Source organism: Sapajus apella, unplaced genomic scaffold (assembly GCF_009761245.1).
Source record: "Sapajus apella isolate SASKATOON/1434 unplaced genomic scaffold, GSC_monkey_1.0 scaffold20, whole genome shotgun sequence".
NCBI classification, from domain to species: domain Eukaryota; kingdom Metazoa; phylum Chordata; class Mammalia; order Primates; family Cebidae; genus Sapajus; species Sapajus apella.
Genome location: NW_022436960.1, coordinates 1,862,593 through 1,887,675, shown reverse-complemented (window position 1 = coordinate 1,887,675; position 25,083 = coordinate 1,862,593). Strand labels below are relative to the sequence as shown.

Here is a 25,083-nt window from a genome sequence, read left to right as displayed (position 1 = left end):
ACCAGGTCACGGGTGCATTCACTAGACACCATGCCCCAGCGGACTTCCCAAGAAGTGTCTGCTCACAGTGGCAGGTCCTGACCAGCTACGCTCAGCCCTGGCTGCTGACATGCCTCCAGCTCACTGCTGCAGGTGTGCAAAAGGACAGAGTGAAATCCCTGCATTTCTCCCAAAACAGGTTTTCAGTAAGTCCACACCACACTCATTGACTCGGTTCACAGAGGTTTATTGGGTCCCTGCCCCGCGCTGGTTTGGGATAGTCACTGCACAGGATCTCATCTGGGCTAGCCTGGGAGGGGCAGGTCTGGAGTCAGCGGCAGACATGAAGCCGGGGGTGAGCCCCGGGGCTGTGGAGGCTGCGGCCCCGAGGACGGCTCCAGGAGGACCGCTGAAGAGGATGACGAGCGAGCGGGGAGTGGAGTTCAGCCATCTCCTGTCTCCCGGGAGCTGGGAGGGCCCAGGCGGAGGTGAGGGCAGCAGAGGAGGAGGAGAAATGGGGGTCTCCAGGTGGAAGAGGGGAGTAGGTGATAGCATTAGCAGAAGCCCAGAGAAAGGAAACTCCCCAGAGGCTCTCTGTGCTTCAAGAGGCCGGTGGATGGGGACGGGAGACAAAGGGTGAGTGTTGAAGCAGGGCTGAGCACCAGGCAGCAGGGCCGCCGAGGCGCACACACCTGCCGATCGCCAGCACCATCCTCCAGGCATGGACCAGCTCTTGCCTGAAGCCTCAGGAGGTCCTCCCGCAGGGGAACCAAGGGCCATTAGGACCCACCCTACCCCAGAGGGGAGTCTCTGCGACAGCCTCTCTGGGTCCTGGGAGCTGCTCTGGAGAGAGGCTGTGCCCACTGCAAACCCGCCTACCATGCCCCACACTGCAGCAGTGAGGGGAGGCGTCCGTGCCAGGGTCCACCAAGCCCCTCCCTTTCAAGGGCAGACTGCCCCAGGAGGATGGGCTTGGGATCAGAAGGCCATCCAAAGGCCAGCCCTCTCCTGATCTGCCAGGGCCCTGCCGCCAGTCTCCTCCCCGCCTCTCTCCAAGTTGCTCCTGGACACCAGATGGACCCCATCCAGCTTGTCCCTCCTTTTCTTTCCCCTGCCCGCCCCCTGCTGGAGTTGTAAGAGGGCAGGCAGAAAGGGAGGCGCCGGAGGCCCAGCCAGGCTGCGGGGCAGGAGAAGCAGCCCCAGTTCTAACTCTGCTTCCCCCACAGTAGGGCCTGCCAGGATCCTGGGGACCAGGACCTCTGGGTGATGCCTGGTGCTCCTCTAAGTCATAGGTAGAGCTGGGCCTTTGGCCGGTACTCTCCCTCCTGACCACTGGGACGGGACAAGACGGTAGGGGCAACAGGTAGGAAAAGCCAGGTCTAAGGTGAGCCAAGGGTGCAGCCCTGGAGAGAGATGGGAAGGAGACAGGGGTTGCCCTGAAGGAGAGAGGGTCTAGAAGAGGGAGAGCAGTGGAGTGGGGGTCACTAATCCAGGTTCTGTGTTCCAGTAGCCAGTATCGCCGGGACCTTGGGTCTGTCCTCACCTGCATGAGAGGCTGCAGGAGTCAAACTGGCCTTCGAGCTTTGTCCAGTATTCTGGAATCCTGAGGAACGGAGTGCAGTCTGTGGGCCCATGACACAGCAACAGGTCCCCAAGGCAGCTGACAGCCCTAAGGAAGGGCTGCTTCCCTGAACATCCCTGGGGCTAGAGTGTGGATCAGATGCTTCCTATTCGGCTGGGCCTGCAGAGGGGACAAGAGAGGCCAATCTTACCACCACCCAGACCATACTTTCAACACAAGGCACATTCACGGACACACACACTTGCGCGTGCACGCACTCGCACACACACGCACACGCGCACACACATGCATGCACGTGCCACCATATCTCAGGCAGCACAAAAAGGCTCTCCCAGCCCCAAGGTGGCTTACGCATTTTCTGAAACTAACTGTGGGTAGGGAGCTTGGGGAACCATCCCATGTGCCTGCACCAAATGCTGTGTGGGTAGGGACAGGCCACAAGCCCTAGACAGACCCTCCCAGAAATCAGGAATCAGAGCTCGAGAGGCTGTGCGGTAAAGGTTGGAACCCTCAACACCCCTTGCCTCTGCCCAGGAGGGGCAAGCTCAGAAGTCCCCCCAAAACCTCCTCTCAGAGACCTGCCCCGTAGGAGCCTGCTCTCTCTACTCTCCTCTCTCCCCGCAAAAAGAGGCCAGGAAAGGGGATGACCGACCAACTCAGAGGTGCCCTAATGGAGGGGAGCAGACGCGGTGGGGGCGGGGGGCGGTTCCAAGGAGAATTCCCTGGCCAGAAAGACCTCTATCCAGAGTGGTGAAGGGCAGCTCGGGGAGCAGTGAGGCAAGAGGGACAGACCAGGCTGGCTTCCCTCTAGGTGGTGAGTTCCTGGGGTGTGCGCCCCTGCCCCAGAGAGCAGAGAAACCGCCTAACACGGAGAAGGAGAAGAGGGGCCACTTTCTCATGCCACCCCGCCGCCAATCCTCCAGACACACCCGGGCGCTTGACCTGCCGAAGCCTGGAGTCACAGGTCCAGCGGGGAACTCGCGGGACAGAGGGCCCTGCCAAAGCCACGAAAACCAGAGGGCGGACCTCCGGCCAAGGCAGGCGTCTATGCGCGCCCGCTGGGGCCCTGGTCCTGCGCTTGGCTTTTCCCGACACGTTCCTTCGCTGCCGAAAGCGATTCGCCCGCGCCCTATCGAGCCCAGCCAGCTCCTACCTCGGCCCGGGCGGTGAGCGCTGTCTCCGTCCTGAGAAGTAGTTCGGCGGTTGGTCCCCGGGGCCGCAGGCGCACGGGACGCTGGTGGCGGCGGCTTCGGACTTGGGCTCCGGCCCCGCCGCTCCAGACAAGTCCCCGCAACTGCGAGAGTGTCCCGGGCAGTTCAGCTCCCCAGATGGGGTACAGACTCTCGCGACCTGGTTCAGGCCCTGCCCTGGGGGACACAGCGGTCCAAGGCGAAACGAGACTTGCTCCCGGCCACTGGGACCCTAGGTCAAGGCACCTCCCCGCCCCATCGCCCCTGAGCCAAAGTCGCCAACCCCGCGCCGCGCGCTGCAGCGAGGGATCAGAAGGTCTCGGACGCGGCCGCAGGGCTGGCCAGGGCCCCTCGAGTTAGGGAGTTGCCCCGCACCCCTAAACGCTCAGCACACATTTACGGTTGAAAGTACGCACTTGACGCGTCCGGGCGCCTCCGCGGTGAGTCGCGCCGCAGCGCTCGGGGTCCACGAAGGTGGCTCAGTTCGGGCGCTCCAGTCTCGACGTTCCCGGGGTACAGAACAACGTCCGGGGACGAACGGGACGGGTGCGCCCGGCGGCCGGGGCTGTGCTGGGCGAGGCAAGCGGCGAGAGGGGAGCGCTCCGGCGTTCAGGCAACAGCTACCCCTAGTGGGAGAGCCGCCCGGGGCCGGCGCCGCCCCGCGCCCGCTGCCCCGCGCCCCACGCCCGTGGCGCCCCGCGCCCGGGTCGGCTGGGGACGCAGGGCCGGCGCCGCTTCCCCAGCCCTCCGGTCGCCGGCGCCGCGCGCTAACCCGCCCGCGGGCTCTGCCCTCCGCACCTCTCAGCCGGGCCCGGGCGGCCACTGACCTGGGAACCGCGGCGCCCCGCTGGAACGAGATGGGACGGGGCGGGCGCGGCCAGGGCGGCGCGGGCTAGGGCGGCGCGCAGAAGCCTCGGGCAGCCGCGGGGGGCGCGGAGCGCTGTGTGCGTGGCGGGGCGGTGCGGGGGGCGGCCGTGTGCGAGGCGCGAGTGTGAGCGCGCGCGGAAGGCGGGCAGGCGGGCGGGCTCCGGCAGGCGAGCGGCGCCCGCGGGCGAGCCGGGAAGGCGGCGGGAACGCAAAGTTGCCTCCTCGCGGGCCGGCGTCCTTGGCGGGGCGGGAGCCTGGGCCACTGAAGCGGCGGCCGCGGACCCGGCCTCCCGCGGCACCTGGGCAGCGGCCCCGCACGAGCGGCAGCGGCGTGGGCGGCGTTGGCGGCGGCGCGCGGGAAGCGAACCGGAGCTCCGGCGCGGCTCGGCGGCCGCCGGGGAGCTCGGCTCAGGTGCGCGGCGAGAGGGGCGCGGGCCGGAGCCAGGCGGCGGGGACTAGGGCGGTGCGCAGCGCTCGCGCCAGCTGGAGGACCTCCCCAGCGGACGCTCAGGTCCCTGGTCGGGCTCCTGGTCCCTGGCGGCTGCGGCGACCAGAGTACCCCGCCCCTGAGAGCTGGCTGCGGGGCCCGGGCCCGGCCGCTCCGCCCTCCGCCCGCCTGCGCCCGCCCTTGGCCCAGGATTTCTAGGGCATTGGCCGCGCAGCTGGGTGATCCCTCCGGGCTCAAGTTGCAAGGGGGCGGGCCGGGCCGGAGGTGGAGTCTCCCGCCAATTGAAGCCTCCGCTATAAATTGAACTCCCTGCACCGCTGAAGCCCAGATGCCTCGCCAGGCCGCGTCGCGGTTGGTGGTCGGAGAGGGCGAGGGGTCCCAGGGGGCTTCGGGGCCTGCAGCCACCATGCTCCGCTCCCTGCTGCTTCACTCCTTGAGGCTCTGCGCCCAGACCGCCTCGTGCCTCGTGCTCTTCCCGCGCTTCCTCGGCACGGCCTTCATGCTCTGGCTCCTCGATTTCTTGTGTATCCGCAAGCATTTCCTGGGCCGCCGCCGCCGGGGGCAGCCCGAGCCCGATGTGGAGCTCAATAGTGAAGGCGAGGAGGTGCCCCCCGACGACCCGCCCATCTGCGTATCCGACGACAACCGCCTCTGCACCCTGGCGTCGCTCAAGGCAGTGTGGCATGGCCAGAAGTTGGATTTCTTCAAGCAGGCGCATGAGGGCGGTCCGGCGCCCAACTCCGAGGTGGTTCTGCCCGACGGCTTCCAGAGCCAGCGCATCCTCGACTACGCGCAAGGGAACCGCCCGCTGGTTCTCAATTTCGGCAGCTGCACCTGACCACCGTTCATGGCGCGTATGAGCGCCTTCCAGCGCCTGGTCACCAAGTACCAGCGCGACGTCGACTTCCTCATCATCTACATCGAGGAAGCACACCCCTCCGATGGCTGGGTCACCACGGACTCCCCCTACATCATCCCGCAGCACCGGAGCCTGGAGGACCGGGTCAGCGCAGCGATGGTACTGCAGCAAGGTGCACCCGGCTGCGCTCTGGTCCTTGACACCATGGCCAACTCCAGCAGCTCGGCTTATGGCGCCTACTTCGAGCGTCTCTATGTCATCCAGAGTGGCACCATTATGTACCAGGGAGGCCGGGGCCCCGATGGCTACCAGGTCTCTGAGCTGCGCACTTGGTTGGAGCGCTATGATGAGCAGCTGCATGGTGCTCGGCCCCGGAGGGTGTAAACATCCAACGCACAGTTGACTGAACTTGCTGGGCTGCGCCTTCGAGCCTTCGAAGCCCACGTGCAAGCGCCTCAAACCAAGTCACGCTTGGCGAGGCCCCATTGACACAGATGTGCTGAGCCGCCATTCCAGACTGAGTCTGCGCCCTCAGCCACGTAAACAGTCTCCCCTACCTCCCTGAGACTCTGCTTTTGAACTGTCTCATTCACACCTGCCTGGCTTACTGGAAATCCTCTTCTGAGCGCGGGATACGGCTTTCCCTTGTCCGTGTGCCTCTAGAGGATTTGCCTTTACAACAGCACTTTCTTACACCCGCTCCCCAGCGTGCCCTCAACCAAGTGCTTTGACCCAGTGCTTCCCGCAGCGCAGAGAAGACCTTGGCCACGCCCGCGCGCTCTGAGGCCCTGAGCGCAGCTGGGTTCCAGGAGGCTTTCGGCTCAGCTGAGCTAGTTGCCTGGCACCCACCTGTCGCGCGTGGAGAGGGGTTCCCTGTTGCTTTTGTGTTATTTCCTATCTCTGGTAGGGGAAGGGATGTCGGGGATGGGGAGGGGTGGGCAGGGCAGTTTCCCCCACTTGTTTTGGGTGCACAGGGGCCCCACTGCTGATGATGAACTGTCTCTAACTGGTCTTGACCACGAGCTAGTTCTGAATTGCAGGGGCCTCAAAGTAGCGCCTGAACCTTGAGGGGGAGAGTGCTCTGGGTTTCCGTGGGGAAACCACCTTAAATGGGTGGGGGGAGGTTTGGTTGTCTGCTTTGGGACCAGAGGAAGATTGCTTGAGAGGCATTGGCGAGGTTCGCAGCGCCCCAGGGAGAGAGAAAGGGCTGAGACTCCTGGGGAATGGGGTTGGGGTGATGGAGTCCGGGGAAAGAGAGGTGGGGGGAGAGCCTTTGGTCCCCAAGTGAGGGGCATCCTAGGCAGAGCTGCTGATTGTGGGGCTGAGAGGTGGAGGGCCCCTGATTCGAAGGCCATTTGGTGAGTGTTTTGCTGGAAACAGTTCCTGTATATAAACTTCTTTCAATCTCCAATAATAAAGCCTTGAAGTAAACGACTTTCTGGTTGCCTTTGGTCCTTTATTTTCTTTTCCCTTTGAATAGCAGCAAGAATTAAACACACATCCCTCCCTCGAGTCCCCAAAGTGGCCTTGGGAAGCTGGGCGGGAAGGACCCTGGGCTGGCAGGGGCACTGGAGGAGGATGGAGAAGGAAGAGGGTCTGCCGCGATGCCCAGGGAGCTCCCACAAGCGCGCGCACCCACCTGGACGGGGACTTTGGGGGCGGGAGAAGAGCAAGGTAGCGGAGCGCCGCGGGGTCCTGGAAAGCAGCGGGAGGGACACGGGGATCCTCTCTTGCTCCCGCGCGCGCACTCACGAACAGATGCAGCTGCCCCTGCAGCCGCCCGTCTAACTTAACTGAGCAACTGAGCATCGGGCGGTGTGTGGAGACGGTGGTGGGAGGTGGAGGGCGAGAGGGGCTTTGAACCTGGTAAAGCACCTCTCCAGACCATTGCAGGCAGCACTGCGCACTGACTCCTCCCTGACCCCTTTCCCGCACCTGCAACCTAGCCTCTTCCCCAGCCCCTCCAGGCTCCTGGAGTCCGCGGGAGGCGCGTAGTGGCGGAGTGGCACCCTCACTTCAGCTGCGGCTCCTACAGCGGGGCCAGCGCGCTGCTGGGTGCGCCCCCTGCCAAGGCCCCCTTCCTCCTCCCCCCCGCTTCCCCCCGCCCCCCGCTTCTCCAAGCTCCAGTCAAACCCCACCAGCCACTCCCGGCTGGGAAGCCGAGGTGGGGGATTACTGGGGTGAACCGAGAGAAACCACAGAGAGGAGAATGGTGAATTACAGGGTGGGGGCGGGGGTTCGGGGCGTTAGACACAGGTCCCCGCCTGCAGTCAAGGCCAGGGCTCCCGCGAAATCCCCGCCCTCACTCTCTCGCCTGCTACGCCCGGAGGGAGGGCGACGCCGGGGGCTCGGGGCTAGCTTGGCCCGCAGCCCCGTTTGCCAGCAAAGCCTTGAACAGAAAGTGAGAGGTGGTGGATACAGTGAACGGCGCTCAGGCTGGAGTGCGTGGACCCAGGTGAGGGGACCCGGCAGGTGAACTTCCCTGGCGCGCCGCGACAACGCCCGGGGAACCCAGGACTGTCCGGGTCGCCGGGGGTGGGGGTGGGTAGTGTCGGTTTGCGCTTGGATGTGAGCGCAGGTGCACTTGGCAGGGTCGGGTAGGGGCGCGGCTGGGCGCAGCAGGCGGGATGGAAGAGACGCGCCCGTTCAGCCAATGCCGTCCCCAGTTCTGCCCCCAGCCCCTACGCTGCTCCTCTGTAAAAACTTTTTGGAACGGACATCCTAAATTAGGGGATTTGTTTTTCCTTTAAAAGTATCTCTATTGGAAAATAAAGAAAAATTTGGCACCGACGAGATTTTTGCTTCTCCTCCCCACTACCACCACCCCCTACCCTACCTCCGCGCACGCTTCTTCTCATCCCGAAACCGCCGGGAAGAAAGGGAGATCGCGGCCGGGACGCGGAGAGCCTTCCCCCGGACCGGGTCTTAGTGGCGCGGAGGGCGGCCCGGGACAGCGGCAGCCTCCCGGCCCAGCAGAGCGCCCTCCAGCCGCTCTGCATCCCCACCAGTAGCTTAGGGGTGTCCTTGGACGCGCCAAGCGACCTCCTCCCCTAGCCAGAAAGCCTGCACCCCCTGGGCCTCCTGGAGCTTCCCAGATCGAAACTCCGGAGCGCGCTTTCGCGCCTCAGCGCGGGGACCTGCAGCGCCAGACACTCCGCACGCGGTCCGCACCCGCTCCCGGTCGCCGCTCGGGGAACTCCGAGCACCCCCCACTTTTTTTATTTCTCTCTTCTTCCTTCCCTTCCTCCCTTCTTCCCCTTCCTCTTTCAGTTTCTTTCTCTCTTACCTTCCCCTCTTTTTCTGTTTCTTCCTTTCCTTTCTTCTTTTTTCTCTCTTTTCCTTGAAAATGTCCCCTGTGAAAGCAATGCACACTCATTGGCGATATAACAGAACTAAAAGCAACAACGCAACGTAACTCCCCGTGAGTGCGCCCTTGTCCCTCTCTGTCCCTCTCCCTCACACTTGCAAATACGTATTTTGGAAACAAGGTCAGGGTGGTGTTAGCCTTTTGTAGCCTGCCAGTAACTTGTTACTCCCAGGGCACCCCCTCTTTCCTGCACCCTTCTTTCTGTGTCCACAAATAAGCTTGAATGGCCGCCTACCGCACTCTAATGGATGACCAGCAGGGGTCCATGGGCGGGCATCCCCGATGTTAGGGGGGTGAGCAGCCTGCAGGCGCAGCTCTGTATCCCATTACCCCAGCTAGTGACGTGTCTTAAAGTGAAGCAACTCGGAAGAGAAGTATGCACACCTTTAAAGAGGTCTGTTTCACCACATTTTGCTGAGCCGCCTTCAGGAAGTCTGTTTGACTTTTATTGTTTTGTATTTCCCATTGCTCCCTCTCTCTACCTTCATCTTTAAGTGAAAATTTACAAAGACAATAATTGAATCCATCCTCCATATTAAATTTTAAATACAGGAGAACCCAGAGCAGAAAATGCAAGCCTCCCTCAGAGCAGGAGTTTTCAGACTGTAAATCAGGGCCCAGCAGCGGGGCATGAAATCAACTTATCAGATCAAGTCAAGCATTTGGGAGAATGAATCAGAAGAAACACGGTAAGAATAGCTTGTGCGTTTCTCCTGGGGTGGCTGGGGTTTCCTGCAACTTTGGCTTCAGTTATACATATAATGTGTGAGTGTGTGCATGTGTGCATGTGTGTATGTGGGAGTGTAGGTGTGAGCATATGTGTGTGTGTGTGCCAGGTGGTTGAAATGCATTTCTCCTGAGGGATCAAAAATGTTCGCAAGCCACCACCTGATCATCAGCATTCCTCCCTCAGCCAGGACAGCCCCTTTTGACTGCTGGGTGTGTTTCTCTCCAGATTCCATTTTACATATTTACCATCAGATATGTCATATTCTCACATAAGAAAAAGCACATTCTCAGACATATTTTCACTAATTGGGATCATGTCACATAGTGTTGGATGACACCACACACACACATTACGTATTCTGTTCTTGTGCGGTTCCTGTCTTGGCCCCTCACCTGTTAATCCGTCTAATCTGAGCAGGTCTGCACGTGTAGGCTGACTTGTGTCTGGCACCATCCAGATGGCTGAGGCCCCTTGAGGGATGCTGGGGTCAGTGGGGAGCAGGGTGAGGAGACAGCCGTGACTGTTGCTGCAGTCACCATCATCCTCACAATTTGTATCTTTTCAAGGTCCCGTGTGGGCTTAGCAGATGGTTTCATGTTGAGCAAGGAGAGGGAGGAGGGGCATTAAAAGAGTTCACAGAAAAGGTCTTATTTGCCCCTTGAAGGCACAAGTGGCTCCCCCGGACAGCATAGATAGCAGGAAGGGCATCCTTGGCAGAGGGCACTGCCAGTGCAAAGCCTGGAGGCCTGAAGGCATTCATCATGTTCAGAAAGCAAGGAGTCCCCAGCATGGCTACAAAGCAGGAGGGTGGCAAGGCCAGTGAAGAGGAGGAGAGGCAGAAAAGAGTCCAGTAGCTTGGGACTGGCACCAGCCTGCAACTCTGCTGAGCCTTTGGGGACAGGAGCCTCAGACAGGGAAGTGGGGCAGGCAGTCAGATGGGGAGGAGCCGTGGGAGGCCTGAGGATGGGGCTGGGGGCACATTCATGCACCCACCCCTGAGGGGAGTGGACATGTGCACTTTCAGGACTCAGGCTGGCATCTCCACCTTCCACCCAGCAACTCTCCTCTGGGAACTTACCCGGAGGGATTAACCAAACCGGTGAGCAAAGGGGTAAAGAGGTACCAGGAGGTCCATGGCCCCACCTATCCACCTTCAGGGAAGCAAGAAGACTAGGCAGTCACACTGGAACGCTTGCTCCAGGGCCCAGGTGCCAGGCAAGTGTGCTATCAGGACGGCCTGACTTGGTCATCCTGACGCTCCTCTTAGATGACTATGATCACCCACCCCATTTCATTGAGGCTCCGAATGTCTGGAGTGAGCCAGGCAAGGCATCATGGGCTGACCTGTGTTCCCCAAAAGTCATGTTGAAGTTCTAACCCACATTTCCTCAGAACGCGGCTTTATTTGGAGATAGGGCCTGGAAAGAGATGAGTACGTTAAAACGGGGTCATTAGGGTGGGCCCCGACCCAGTATGACTGGTATCCCTTCACAAGGTCAAGAGACGAGACCATCCTGGTCAACATGGTGAAACCCCGTCTCTACTAAAAATACAAAAAATTAGCTGGGCATGGTGGCGCGTGCTTGTAATCCCAGCTACTCAGGAGGCTGAGGCAGGAGAATTGTCTGAACCCAGGAGGCGGAGGTTGCGGTGAGCCGAGATCGTGCCATTGTGCTCCAGCCTGGGTAACAAGAGCGAAACTCCGTCTCAAAATAAATAAATAAATAAATAAATAAATAAATATAAAAATAAAAAAATAAAAAAATGACTGGTATCCCTGTAAGAAGAGGTCAGGATGCAGACACAAAGGAAAGGCCATCTAAGGACATAGTAAGAAGGTGGCCATCTGCAAGCCAAGACAGACCTCAGTAGAAACCGCCCCAGCTGACATCTTGGGCTTGGATTTCCAGCCTCCAGAATTGTAAGAAAATTAATTTCTTTTGTTCAAGCCACCCATCGGTGGCGTATTGCTGTAACGGGCCCAGCAAACCATACACAAGGTAATGGACTAGAAAGCGGTTTGACCATAGGCCCCTCTGACCCCAGTGTCTGGGGGTTTTACTTCGGGTCCCCAGCATCCCTTCCAGAGGCTAAAACAACTCAGGACGCTGAGATTTTGTACTCTAGGGTGACAGGAAAATGCAGCTTACAGGACAGTAGGTCTGAACTGGGGCAGTGAGCGTGCATGCTTTCTTTTAAGTATCTGCAGAGACACTCACACACATACAGCTCTAGAAAAATCTACCCAAGGTATTGACAGTAGTTGTCTTTGTGTGGGTGGGATTATGAGCGTTTTCTTACTTTCTTCTTGTTGCTTCTCCATAGCCTGTGATTTTTCTGTAGTGAATGTGTATTGCTCTATGGCAGAAAAATAAAAAGAGAAATAGCAAAAACAGTGGCCTTGGTAAGTGGAAGCCTGGAGGCGGGGAGGCCAGGGCATGAGGCAGACACAGGTTTTGGCTGGAGATGGTGAGCTCTGGGCTAGGCCTAGGGTAGGGGATGGGGGATAGGCTGGGGAAAGGGGAGGAGGACGGGGTGGTGCTGTGGCAGTGAAAGGTTTGGAGGCATTGGGGGGACGGCAGGGGTGGGGCTGCTGAATAAAGTACAAGACACCCAATTAAATCTGAATTTCAGATAATCAATCCAAAATGTTTTTAGTATAAGTATATACCATGCAATATCTCGGACACGCTTGTGCTAAACAGTGATTTGTTGTTTATCTGAAATTAACATTCAACAAGACAGTCTGGGTTTTTTGTTGTTGTTGTTATATTTATTTTTCTAAATATAACAACCCTCATGGAGGAAGAGTGGGCTGTGGCAAATCTGAGGGCCTGGGAGGAGCGGTCTCCAAGCTCAAAGGACAGGTGAGCACAATAAAGCCATGGTCCCTGAGGGCTTCAGTTCCATCTCTCAGAAATGGTTGGTTGCCTGTGGCCAGACACAAGCCCCAGACTCTCCAGAGACTGAAAATCTGAAGACCTGGGACTAAGCACGGCCAGCTACATACACTGCGGACTCAGTGCAAAATGAAAACCTGGGGTCCCCGTTCAAAAAGCAGGGGAGGGTGCCACTAAAGGTACCAAATATAATGCCTTTCCCTTTCTCCCATGGCACCTCAACGCGCCATGTTGTTCACTTGCAATTTAATTCATTATAAATAAAGAAAAAGTAACATTTTAAATTCTGTGTTAGTCTGGGTTATCCAGAGAAACAGAGCTAATAAGAGATAGATGGATGGATGGATGGATGGATGGATGGATGGATGGATGGATAGACAGATGACAGATAGATAGGCAGACTGATTGATTGATTGATTTCAAATTACTGCAAGGAATTGGCTCGTAAATATGACCCCAAAAGCACAGTTAACAAAAACAAAAATAGACAAAGGAGATTGCATCAAACTAAAAGGCAAAAGAAACAATCAACAGGGAGGAAGCAACCTAGGAGTGGGAAAAAATACCTGCAAACCATACATCTGAGGAGGGGTTCATCTCCAAAATATATAGGAAACACAAACAAGTCAATAGCGAGAAAACAATCCCAATTAAAGAAAAGGCAAAGGTTGAAAGTGGTGGCTCACCTGTAATTCCAGCTTTGGGAGGCTGAGGTAGGGGGATTGCTTGAGGTCAGGAGTTCAAGATCAGCCTGGGCAACATGGCAAGACCCCATCTTTAAAGCAAAAAACAAAATTTAATGAGCAAAGGACCTGAATAGGTATCTTTCAAAAAAGAAAAACATACAAATCACCGACAGATACAGCTGACCCTTGAACAATACAGGTTTGAATTGCAAAGGTCCACTTATCCACAGATTATTTTCAATTAAACGCAGGTAGAAAATACAGCATTTGCAGGATGTGAAACCTGTGTATACAGAGGGCCAACTTGATTTTTTGTATATGTGGGTTCCACAGGGCCAACTGAGGAACTTCAGTACGCTCAGATTTTGCAAATCCACGGCTTCTGGTGCCAATCCCCTGTGTGCACAGAGGGACGAGCTTATGTGAAAAAATGCCCAGCATCACTCATCCTCAGGAAAATGCAAATCGAAAGCACAATGAGCTGTCCCCTCACACCTGTTATCACGGCTGTCAAAAACCAAAAGAGATAACAGGTATCAGCCAGAATATGGAGAGAAGATCACCCTTGCAACACTGTTGATGGGAATGTAAATTGGTGCAGCCAATATAGAAAAGAGTATGGAAGTTCCTCGAAAAATTAAACATTGAACTAGCTTATAATCCAGCAATTTCACTTCCAGGTATATATCCAAAGGGAATGAAACCAGCACGCCACAAAGAGCTCTGCACTCCCAGTTCATTGCAGCACTATTCGCAGCAGCCAAGATAGAGGACCAACCTGAGTGTCCATCACTGAATGCATGGATAAAGAAAACGTGATGCCTATATGTAATAGAATATTATTCCACCATAAAAAAATGAAATCCTGTCATTTTTGAAAGCATGGATGAACCTAGAAGACATCATGTTAAGTGAATTAAACCAGACACAGGAAGACAAATACTCCACAACCTCGCTTCTGTGTGGAATCTAAAACAGGTGAGCTCATCAAAGCAGAGGGCAGAAGGGTAGTTGTCAGGGGCTGAGGGTGGTGGAGAAGTGGGCAGATGTTTGCTTGTCCCTGGGCTGGGCACTGTAAAAGCAGCTGTGGACACTCGCCACCACAGTGCACCCAGACTCAGGGAGGTCATGGCCAGGGCTGGGCAGAGGAAGGTACCAGGGAGAGGTAGCTGTGTGTGCAAAGGCCAAGAAATTGCAAAACATGTCATTCAGTCAAAGCTGTAATGCAGGTACGTGCCTGTGTGTGATGTGTGTGTTATCTGTGTTCATGTGTGTAATGTGCAAGTGTCTGTGCATGTATGCTTTTGTACATGTATGTCTGCATGTGTGTTCACATGTGAGGATGTGTAATGTCTAACATGTACATGCCTGTGCACGAGTGAGCATGTATGAGAATACATATAATGTCATCACTCTCTACAGCCTTGCTAAGTCCCTGATGCCCACCAGGCCTGTCCCTGTCCCCAGTACCATCCTAACAGAGCAGTCAGGATAGCTGGAGAAACAGAAATCAACAATACAGAAAGCCTGGGAGGTGGAAACACCAAGGAGGGAGGTCAGGGAGGGCTTCCTGGAGATGATGTGTCATGAAGAAAAATTGGGAGAAGAACCCCAGAAGGGAAGAAATAACATGTATGAAGCCTTGGCAGTGAGGAGCATCCTAGCAGGTATGGGCAATGGCAGTGAAGTCCACTAGGCCAGAGAGGGAGAGGGTGAAGACAAAAGATGAGGCTGGAAGACACTGTGTGGAGTTGACCCTTTACCTTGAAGGCCCCAGGGAGAGATGGGAAAGTGCTGTGCAGGTAAGCAGAGGGGCCAGAGGGAGGGTATCTGTGCTGAGAGGCTGCTGTTACATCATGATGGCCTAATCACCTGAAGTAAGATGCTGGATTCTAGCTCCATCCTGGTCACAGCCCTGTGTACTCTGGCCTGAACTTCCTGCCCCACTTATGGCTGGGCCCAATCATGCTGCTCTGGGCAGAGCTCAGGGCTGCCAAACACAGCAGTGTGGGCAGCATGAGACCCCTGCTCCACGTGCACAGCACTGAGGGCAGCATGAGACCCCTGCTCCACGTGCACAGCAGCGAGGCCGGCGCCAGGCTCCTGCTCCACGTGCACAGCAGCTAGGCCGGCGCCAGGCTCCTGCTCCAGGTGCACAGCAGAGAGGGCAGCATCAAACTCCTGCTCCACGTGCACAGCAGCGAGGGCAGCGCCACGCTACAGCTCCACATCCACAACAGCGAGGGCAGCGCCAGACTCCTGCTCCACATCCACAGCAGCGAGGGCAGCGCCAGACTCCTGCTCCACATCCACAGCAGCGAGGCCAGCGCCAGGCTCCTGCTCCACGCGCACAGCAGCGAGGCCAGCGCCAGGCTCCTGCTCCACGCGCACAGCAGCGAGGCCAGCGCCAGGCTCCTGCTCCACGTCAGGCTCCTGCTCCACGTGCACAGCAGCCAGGGCAGCGCCAGACTCCTGCTCCACGTGCACAGCAGCCAGGGCAGCACCAGGCTACTGCTCCATGTGTACTGCAGGTCCCAGCCCCCCAGCACCCTCCCTGGAGAAAACACTTGAGCCCTCTCTAACCATCCCTGCCTGTGGCTGCACCCCAACCTTCACAGCCGTCCCTCTGGGGACCCATCCTCCTCTAAGGGCAATGCAGAATCAGAAGCCACAAAGCACTGTTCTTGTATGGAATACACTGAAGCCCCAGAGAAGATTCCACTTAAAAGTTCCCCTGATTGCAGGAGCTTGCATACTGTTGGTCTTTCCAGATTCATCTCTAAATCCAATGCAATTCCACACAAAATCCCAAGAGGGTTGTTTACAAGTGTATCCCAGCATTCACAGAAAAGAGTAGGACCAAGTGTAGACTGGAGAAATTTTGGCGAGGAAACAATTGAAGAGAAATTATGCACCCATTCCTTCTTTCGACAAATATTTAATCAAGGCCTAAAATGAGCCAGTCATGATTCCTGCTCCACAGGAAACAGAACCAGCAAAGTCCCACCCAAATGGAGGTCACACTCAGCTTAGGGGAGAACAATAATAAACAGATAAGCTTTGGGCAGTAATAACTAATCAACATCAAATAGTTTAAAAGTGCTATGAAGAAAAATAAGGTCAGTGTTTTTGTTATCTATTCACATGCAATGGATCACCCCGAAACACAGTGGCTTAAACTAATAGCACTTATGTTATCATCACTCCTTGAAGTTCTGGAGACTGACAGGGCTCTGCTGGGCGGTTCTTGCCTGAGCTTTCTCTCGCAGTTGCAGTTGGATGGCTGCTGGGCTGGTGTCATCTCGAGGGCTTCACACTTCTGGTGGCTGTGGCCAGCTGTCAGCTGTAAACTCCTTAGGCCTGAAGAATACCCACATGGTATCTCTCCAGGTGACCTGGCTTCCTGCCCACAGGTCAGCTTGCCCTCTGTGTGAGCAACCCAAGAGAATCCATGAGTGACATTGTGACAACTAAGCCTCAGCAGTTACAGAGCATCATTTTGGAAAATTCCATTTGTCCGGGCAGTCAGAGGGGTCTGCCTGGCTCCAGGGAGGGGGCATGGACACCCATTTGATAGAAGGAGTGCCAAGGTCACACTGTGGAAGAGCACGAGGAACAGGACAGACAGTGGTTGCCACATTTGGAAAAAACATTCTGCCAAGTCCAGCATAAGGGAACAGAGAGGCTTAAAGTCAGAATGAGGAGGCCCAGCACCACACAGGATAGATAGGGAGACCACAGGATAGAGCAGAGCCCACAGAGAGGCTCGTCAGCATGTGGGAGCACAGCGTGCAATGGAGGGCTGTCTGCCATCAGTGGGAATGAAGGGCTGCTCCGTAAATCTCACTGGGACCGGTGAGGAGAAAAGCACAGTGGAGGAATCCCACGCAATCCTCAGAAGTAAGTAGCCCATGGATGAAGACCTGAATATGAACAACAAACTGCTCTAACTCCTAGAAAAATGCATAGAAGAATATCTACGTGCTGCAACAAGATACCACCTCACACCCATTGGGATGCTACTATATTCTTTAAAAAGGCAGAAGATAAGTGTTGGGGAGGATGTGGAGAAACTGAAACTCTGTGCACTGTTTGGTGAGAATGTAAAATGGTGCTATAGAAAACAGTATGGAGGTTCCTCAAAAAACTAAAAATAGAATTACCATATGATCAGCAATTCTACTTCTGGGTATAAACCCAAAAGAATTGAAAGCAGGGTTTTGAAGAGATATTTGTACACTCACGCTCAGAGCAGCATTGTTCACAGCAGCTTAATGTGGGAGCAAGCAGATACGGTTTGAATGTCCTGCCCAAATGTCATGACGAACTGTGATCCCAATGTTGGAGGAGGGGCCTGGTGGGAGGAGTTTGGGTCATGGGCCAGATCCCTCATGGCTGGCTGATGCCCTTGCAATGGGGGTGAGTTCTCATGAGATCTGGTTGTTACAGAATGTGGCATCCCCCACCCCTCACTCTCTTGCTCCTGCTTTCGCTATGTGAAATGCTTGCTGCTGGTTCACTTCCGCCCATGAGTAAAAGCTTTCTGAGGTCTCCCCAGAAACAGATGCTGGCACTGTGCTTTCTGTACAGCCTGCAGAACCAGGAGCCAAGTAAACCTTTTTTCTTATAAACTACCCAGTCTCCGGTATTTCTTTATAGCAATGCAAGAACCGCCTAGCACACAATCCAAGTGTCCATTGACTGGTGAATGGATAAACAAAATGTGGTCTGTCCATACAATGGAATATTATTAAGCCATGAAAAGGAAGAAAATCCTGACACAGACTACAACGTAGATGACTATTGAAGACGTTATGCTGAGTGAAATTAACCAGACACAAAAGGACAAATACAGTATGATTCTACTTATATGAGGTACTTAGGGTAGTGAAATTCACAGGAACAGAAAGTAGAATGGTGGTTGCCATGGGTGGGGGCAAAGAGAGAAGGGAGAGTGGACAGTGGTTTAATGGGTATAGAGTTTCAGTTCCGTAAGATGAAGACAGTTCTGGGGATTTTCAATTTACCACAATTGAAAAGTATATATATACATGCACACATATATATAATAAATTGTGTGTATATAAAAAATTGTATGTGCATACACAATTTTTTTAAATAATGTATTCATGGTCTTACACAATTTTAGGATAGGGAAAATTTTCCTATTTAAAACAAAAGAAAAAGCACTCCCAAAGGAAATATTGCTATATGACCTAACTGACATTTTCTCTGCAACAAAAGATGCTATCACAAAGCTGGGTCAGGCACTGGTGTTCACCCTGTCCCTGCAGGCCCGTGGTCACCTCTGCTGCCTCTGCAGCCTGCTCTCTGCCCTGGGAGGCAGGTGGCCGTCTGGACTCTCCAGCTGCAGCTCTCTTCCATGGGCCCCATGGGAGGGCTTGGACTTGGCCAGCAGGAGCCCAGGCAGGAGGCTGCAAGGCTGAGAAGGACGAGGTGAGGAATCTTAGTCCCAGGGACCTCCGACAGCATCATGTGGGCATGCCTAAGACCAGCTGGGCAGCTTTCTGCACGTGGCTCTGTCTCCCTCCAGACCTGGGGATGTCAGCGCTGTGGCCAGGTGCCTGCCGGGGGACTGCGGCAGCCCTGTTGGTTTCTCTGAACCTTTGCCGTTAGTCCCTGGTTAAATTCTCCTCAAATACTCCATCTGAGGGTGCCGGTTGTTTCCCTGTTTGTTAGAAAAGGATAAAGCCAACACTGGAAGCATATTCCCGGCACACATAAGCCACAGGAGGATATGCAGCTGGCCCTCCATATCCGGATAGTTCTGCATCCTCAGGGTCAATCAGCTGAGAATCAAAAATATATTTTTAATAAATAATAATAATAGGCCGGCTGCAGTGGCTCACTCCTGTCATCTCAGCACTTTGGGAGGCTGAGGCAGGCAGAACACCTAAGGTCGGGAGTTCAAGACCAGCCTGGCCAACGTGGTGAAACCCTGTATCTATTAAAAATACAAAAATTAGCCAGGTGTGGTGGCAGGTGCCTGTAATCCCAGCTACTTGGGAGGCTGAGGCAGGAGAATGCTTGAGCCAAGGAGGTGGAGGTTGCAGTGAGCCGGGATCACCGCACTGCACTCCAGCCTGGGGAACAGAGTGAGATGCCATTGCCAAATAAATAAATTATACAAGTTTGAAAAATACCCTTTAACAACTACTCACATAGCATTTACATTATATTGTCTACTGCAATCTAGAGATGATTAAAAGTCTAGGAGGGATGTGCACAGGTCACAGCAGACATCATGCCCCTTTAGACCAGGGACTTGAACATCTGTGGATGTCAGTATCTGTGGGAGGCCCGGAGTCAATCCCCCAGGATTCCAGGGATGTCTGCACACGGTGAATGTCTTCAACACAGTAGAAAGACGGACAGAGTGAAATTGCCCAAGGTGGAAAAGGGAGTGACCCACAAACACACATGACGGGCCACCTGCCTTGTGCACTCAACAAAGATGTCCCATTCTCTTCCCCAGAAGCTATTAATATGTACCGCGTATGGCAAAAGGGACTTTGCCAATGTGATGAAGTGGACTTTGAGATGGAGCAAGGATCCCTGATGACCTGGGTGGGCTCAGTGTCACCACAGAAGTCTCGATAGCAGAGGAAAGAGATTTTAAAACAGTGCACTGCTGGCTTTGAAGATGGAGGAAGGAGGCATAAGCCAAGGAAAGATAGCGTCTCAAGAAGCTGGGAGGGGAGAAGAAACAGATTCTTTCCTAAAGTCTTCAGGAGGGTGCAGCCCTGTTGACACCTTGACTTAGCCCCATGAGACCCGTGTCAGACCTCTGGCCTCCAGAACTGACAGCATCTATGCTCCTTTAAGCCACTAAGTTGTACTGATTTGTTTCAGCAGCAACAGGAAATTCATACACCTTCACTAAGAATCACAGAGAAACAAACAAAATGACAACGGCAAACATTCCGCACCAAACAGCGGAAACTGAAGGGTCCAAGACACGGCGAAGCTGGAGCGCAGGACAGCCTCGCTTGGGAGACTCGCTTGAGAGAACAGCCCAGCGGCATTCTAGGACACTGGAAGCGTCCACACCCAGGACTTGGTGAAGCTCCTCTGAGCCCCGTAGCCCAGTTTGGGGGCTGGTCCTCAGGGATGGCCCCCAGTAGCCATGCATGGGTGGGCCCCTCCCACATTGGTGCTGGGTGAGCTTGTGACTTGCTTTAACCAGGGGAAGGCACAGGCTGGATGTCTGGATCCAGGCCACAAGGAGGCTTGACAGTTTCTGATTTTATACTTCTGGGGCCCAGAGTCCCCATGAATGGGCCAGCTACTCTGCTGGAATGGCCACAGGGAGAGGGTGAGAGGCCCAGCCATCCTAACGTTGTCCTGAGCCTCCCATTCTAGCCACCATCTGACTGTGAGTGAGACCAGCAGAAGAACAGCCCGCTAAGCCCAGTTAGGCCACAAAAGCAGGAGAAATAATAACAGGTTGCTTTAAGCCACTGAGTTATCGTGGTCTGTTATGCAGCATTAGGAAAGCAAAGAATCTGGACCGGGGACCTTCCCCAGGAGCACAAGGAGAAGCCCCCCCACTGGTGAGGCCCTGGAATGACCTGCAAGGGGGGTGGGCATAGGTGTTCACCTGTGATCTACAGCAGTGGACTCCTCACAGCAGCTAGGGTGAAGAAGCTGGATCAACACACCCCACCCTGGGTGAGGCTCGAAGGTATCACGTGGCTGTTGGATGACTCCATTGATATGAAATTTCCAGCAGAGAGAAATCCACAGTGACAGAAAGCAGATAGGCAGTTGTCTAAAAGGGGATAGGTGGTCGGGGCCGGTATGCTGCTTAATTGCCTGAAGTCTCCTTTGGGTGTGCCAGAAATCTTTCGGAACTACATAGAGGCCACGGTCACACAGCGTTGTGAATGTGCTGGGTGCCTCTCAAGCATACACTTTAGAATGGTTAATTCTATGTTGTGTGAATGATACCTCAATAAAAGAATATTAATGTGGAGTGGAAAAAGCAAGAGGATATGTGCAAACTGATGTGGATGAAAAAGCACAAAAATAATCTAAAATGTATTTATGGATATACACGGTAAATACATAAAAACATCTACAGGAATGACGGGCAATGGAGACAGCACACCACCACCACGGCACGTGTATACCTACGTAACAAACCGGCACGATCTGCACATGCTCCCCAGAATTTAAAGTATAATAAATAAATTTTTTAAAAAACATCTACAGTAAAGGTGGCAATCAACCTCAAAAGAGTGCCTCACGCAGGCAGCGAGAGGGGAAGGAGTTCTGAAGGAGGATGGGCGACGGCGAGGAAGGGGCTTCCAGCCGTATCAAATGTTTATTTCCTGTTTAAAAACCAAAAGCAAACGTTGCTCTGAATTGAACCTGAGTAGTGGGCATGGATGGGTTATACTTTTCTGTATGTTTGAAACAGACCATCCTTTAGCATAAAAGACAGAACCCAATCCCAATGCCCTGCCCTCCCAAAAAGGAGGTGCCCTGGTGTTGTCAGGGTTGTCTGAGAGGCCCTTCTGGCCCAGGGTGGTGCACATGGCCAAGGTCAGGGCGGTCAGGCTCAGAGAAGCTCACCCCAGGAAAAGCTGGCACATGGCGCTTTCTGCAGCTGGGCCCCCCAAGTGAATCTGCACAGCAACACTCTAAAGAAGACCTGATTATAACTCCCATTTTACAGATGGGGAAACCAAGTCATGGGCCGTTACATGACCCAGCTGGCAAGAGACAGAGCTGGGATTCCACCCCAGGCAGCTGAGCTCCCAAGGGCAGGCCTGACTGCATTTACTACCCTGCCTAGCACCCTGGACATTGTCCCCGAGTCCAAGTGATTTCACATGTCTGCCTGGGCTGCACCTGAAGTCCTGAGGGCTAGCACTTCCTTTTCAGAATATGTGCCACCCTCACCAACCCACTGCCAGTGAGCCTTGCTTCTACCAGCTTGCAGCACCCACCCTCAGATGAGTCAAAGGAAAAGGAAATAACAGGTGAACCCCACAACCCCTGGGTGCCCCCAGATAGGGTCTGAGGGCTTTGAAATTGGCTCGATGATCACCTTTGACCCTAGACCAGACACCTCCCCGCTGTGACACCTGGGGTGTCTTGCACTCAGTGTCACCCACAGACATGTCCAAGGAGGGTGTTCAAGCCACTCCTCTGACGCTGCTGGAGAGCCACTGAGCTGTGAGCCTGGGAAGCCCCTGACACACCTGCACAGGCTCCGAGGAGAAAGGGCAGAGACAAGCAGCTACTGTTTCGCCAGGCCTCAGTTGTCCTCCCCTGTGAATGGGGGTGGTCCTACCTGCCTCACGGGGTGTATAAGGACGGAATGAGCCACTGCCTGCAAAATGGTCCCAGGACAGTACATGGCAGCCAGTCTTGACGTTTCTAGATGTAGCCATGACTGATCAGGAGAGGCCTACCCTGGGTGTGGGTGAAGCACGTGCTCTGTTTTGCGGCCACCGTCAGTGTGCTGAGCTCCTTCCCTCCTAGATTCAGTGTTCACATCTGTGCAAGGGGTGAATAGACAGCCTGGAGCCAGAAGAGCTGCCCAGACCCCGCCCTGAGGCTGAAAGCCCTTTCCCTCTTCCTAGGCCAGCTGGGATCCCTGGAGAGGCTGATGTTCCTGGAGCCCCTGTCCCCTCTGCTGTGATCCCCAGCAGAGCCTCATGGGCAATCCCCTCAGCTGGCTCTGAGACCCCTGGGTGTCCCCCAGAAAATGCCTACAGAGCCCTGTAAGGCAGGATTCTTTCAACGGGGTGTCCATAGGGCTCGCATTCCAGGGAGCTGCAGAGGTGGGACTGAAGCTCAGGGCTATGGTCCCCCGAACCCCAAGTCTTTCCCCCTCCTAGGGAAAGAGCACAGTCACCACTGCACTCAGTTTCTGGGGCCACGTTGCCAAGGTCGAATCTTGCACTGCCACTTATGAACCGTGTAAGGAGACTCGTTCTGCTGTGCCTGGGTCCATATCTGTAAAAGTGGGGACAATAGTGGCACTGATATCCTCTGTGCCTGGCATGTAGTGCTGGACAGGCAGCGATCACTGCCACTGTCCTGCTGGGGTCACAACCCATGCACACCCCCTCTTCCTCCACTCCAAATGACTCCCAGGTCCTCCCCAGGAGTCTCAGTTTGAAAAACATGGCCCCGTTCTAGAAGCTTCCAGATGTCAGAGGTGTTTGCAATTGCCAGGACACATCTAAGAAAATAACCTGTTTACAGAAGGAGTCTTTTCTTTAATCACCTTGCAGTCTTTTTTTTTAACTTTTAAGTTCAGGGGTGCATGTGCAGGTTTGTTATAAACTCGTGTCATGAGGGTTTGTTGTACAGATTACTTCGTCACCCAGATATTAAGCTAGTACCCAATAGTGATTTTTCCTGATCCTCTACCTCCTCCCACCCTCCACCATCTGAGAGGCCCCAGTGTGCGCTGTTCCTCTCTATGTGTCCATGTGTTCTCAGCATTTAGCTCCCACTTATAAATGAGAACATGCAGCATTTGGTTTTCTGTTCCTGTGTTAGTTTGCTAAGGGTAATGGCCTCCAGCTCCAACCATGTCCCTGCAAAGAACATGATCTCATTCTTTTTCTATGGCTGCATAGTATTCCATGGTGTATAAGTAGCGTTTTCTTTATCCAGTCTATCATTGATGGGCATTTAGGTTGAGTCCATGTCTTTGCTATTGAGAGTAGTGCTGCTATGAACATATGTGTGCATGTGTCTTTATTACAGAACAACTTCTATCTCTTAGGGTATGGACCCAGTAACAGGACTGCTTGATGGAATGGTATTTGTTTTCAGGTCTTTGAGGAATTGCCTCACTTTCTTCCACAACGGTCAAACTAATTTACCCTCCCAGCAACACTTCCATTTTCTCTGCAACTTCACCAACATCTGTTTTTGTTGTTGTTGTTGTTGTTGTTGTTTTTTTTTTTGACTTTTTAAGAATGGTTGCTAGGCACGGTGGCTCACGCCTGTAATCCCAGCACTTTGGGAGGCTGAGGCAGGTGGATCACGAAGTCAGGAGATCAAGACCAGCCTGGCCAACACAGTGAAACCCTGTCTCTACTAAAAATACAAAAATTAGCAGGGGGTGGTGGTTCGCCTGTAGACCCAGCTACTCAGGAGGCTGAGGCAGGAGAATTGATTGAACCCAGGAGGCACAGGTTGCAGTGAGCTGAGATTATGCCACTGCACTCCAACCTGGGTGACAGAGTGACTGCATCTCAAAAAAAAAAAAAAAAAAAAAAAGAATGGTCATTCTGACTGGTGTGAAATGGCATCTCGTTGTGGTTTTGATTTGCATTTCTCTAAAGATCAGTGATGTTGAGCTTTTTTTCATATGATTGTTGGTCACATGTATTCTTCTTTTGAAAATTGTCTGTTCATGTCCTTTGCCCGCTTTTAATGGGGTTGGTTGTGCTTCTTATAAATCTGTTTAAGTTCCTTATAGATGCTGGATATTAGACCTTTGTTGCATGGTTTGCATAAATTTTCTCCCATTCCGTAGTTGTCTGCTCACGCTGCTGAGTTTCTTTTGCTGTGCAGAACCTCTTTACTTAGATCCCGTGTGTCAATTTTTGCTTTTGTTGCAATTGCTTTTGGCATCTTCATCATGAAATCTTCGCCCACCCCTGGGTCCTGAATGGTACTGCCTAGGCTGTCTACCAGAACTTTTATAGTTTTGAGTTTTACATTTAGGTCTTCAATCCATCTTGAGTTAATTTTTGTGTATGATAGAAGGAAGGGGTCCAGTTTGAATCTTCTGCGTATGGCTAGCCAGTCATCCCAGAAACATTCATTGAATAGAGAGTCCTTTCCCCACTGCTTTTCACCAGGTTTGTTGAAGATCAGATAGTTGTAGGTGTGAAGTCAAGTTTCTGTTCTATTCCATTGGTCTATGTGTCTGTTTTTGTAGCAATAATCATGTTACATTCCTTCAAATATTGTCCAGCCCATCTGAGAAGGAAAAGCAGCCAGTGGCTATCAGGAAGAGGGAGCTCAGCACGGTTCCTAGAGTTATAAATTGTCTTTGGATGCCTAAGTAAAAAGAAGCTTAGAAAGAAGTATGCCAAGACCCTCCTCTTACGGGGGATGCCTGACGCATGCATGCTGTTGGGACAGTGCCACCCAGCAATCCAGCTGGAGCCGGGACGCAATGCCCACTCCAGCCTTCTCCTGCTCCATCCCTGCAGCCCCCGGCTGGCAGCAGAGGTGAGCAACAGCACTTGTAAGAGAAAAATTATAAATAAGTGGGATGTTCTAAAGCACACAGAGGCGGGAAGAAAGCAGAGCAGTGACCTGGGGGCTGTCACTCAGAGTCTGGCATGCTTCGGGCCTGATACAAGTGGAAAGAGGTTTTCTGCAATGCTGGGCTGGAGACATCCCTGCAAGGTTCCTTTTCCTCTTGGAGGGAAAAGGGCTTTTCTTTACCTAATGACTTTCTTTCCACAGC

The 25,083-nt window shown here is 54.0% G+C and overlaps 1 protein-coding gene and 2 long non-coding RNA genes across 3 annotated transcripts; 1 reads left to right on the top strand and 2 right to left on the bottom strand.

Annotated features, from left to right (window-relative positions):
- Positions 1–208: 208 nt before the first annotated feature.
- Positions 209–3,364, bottom strand: LOC116557753. Its single transcript, XR_004271678.1, has 2 exons — positions 2,715–3,364; positions 209–1,720 (listed from the first exon to the last, which is right to left on the bottom strand). It is a non-coding gene; the product is annotated as an uncharacterized LOC116557753 (long non-coding RNA).
- Positions 3,365–4,152: 788 nt separating this feature from the next.
- Positions 4,153–6,358, top strand: DIO3 (iodothyronine deiodinase 3). The gene has a single exon (XM_032287376.1). It carries the CDS (start codon positions 4,395–4,397, stop codon positions 5,307–5,309), a length of 915 nt encoding a protein of 304 aa, XP_032143267.1. The 5' UTR covers positions 4,153–4,394; the 3' UTR covers positions 5,310–6,358.
- Positions 6,359–14,237: 7,879 nt separating this feature from the next.
- On the bottom strand, positions 14,238–17,512 carry LOC116557674. The gene is made up of 3 exons (XR_004271642.1): positions 17,420–17,512; positions 15,176–15,182; positions 14,238–14,249 (listed from the first exon to the last, which is right to left on the bottom strand). It is a non-coding gene; the product is annotated as an uncharacterized LOC116557674 (long non-coding RNA).
- Between the last annotated feature and the right edge of the window lie 7,571 nt (positions 17,513–25,083).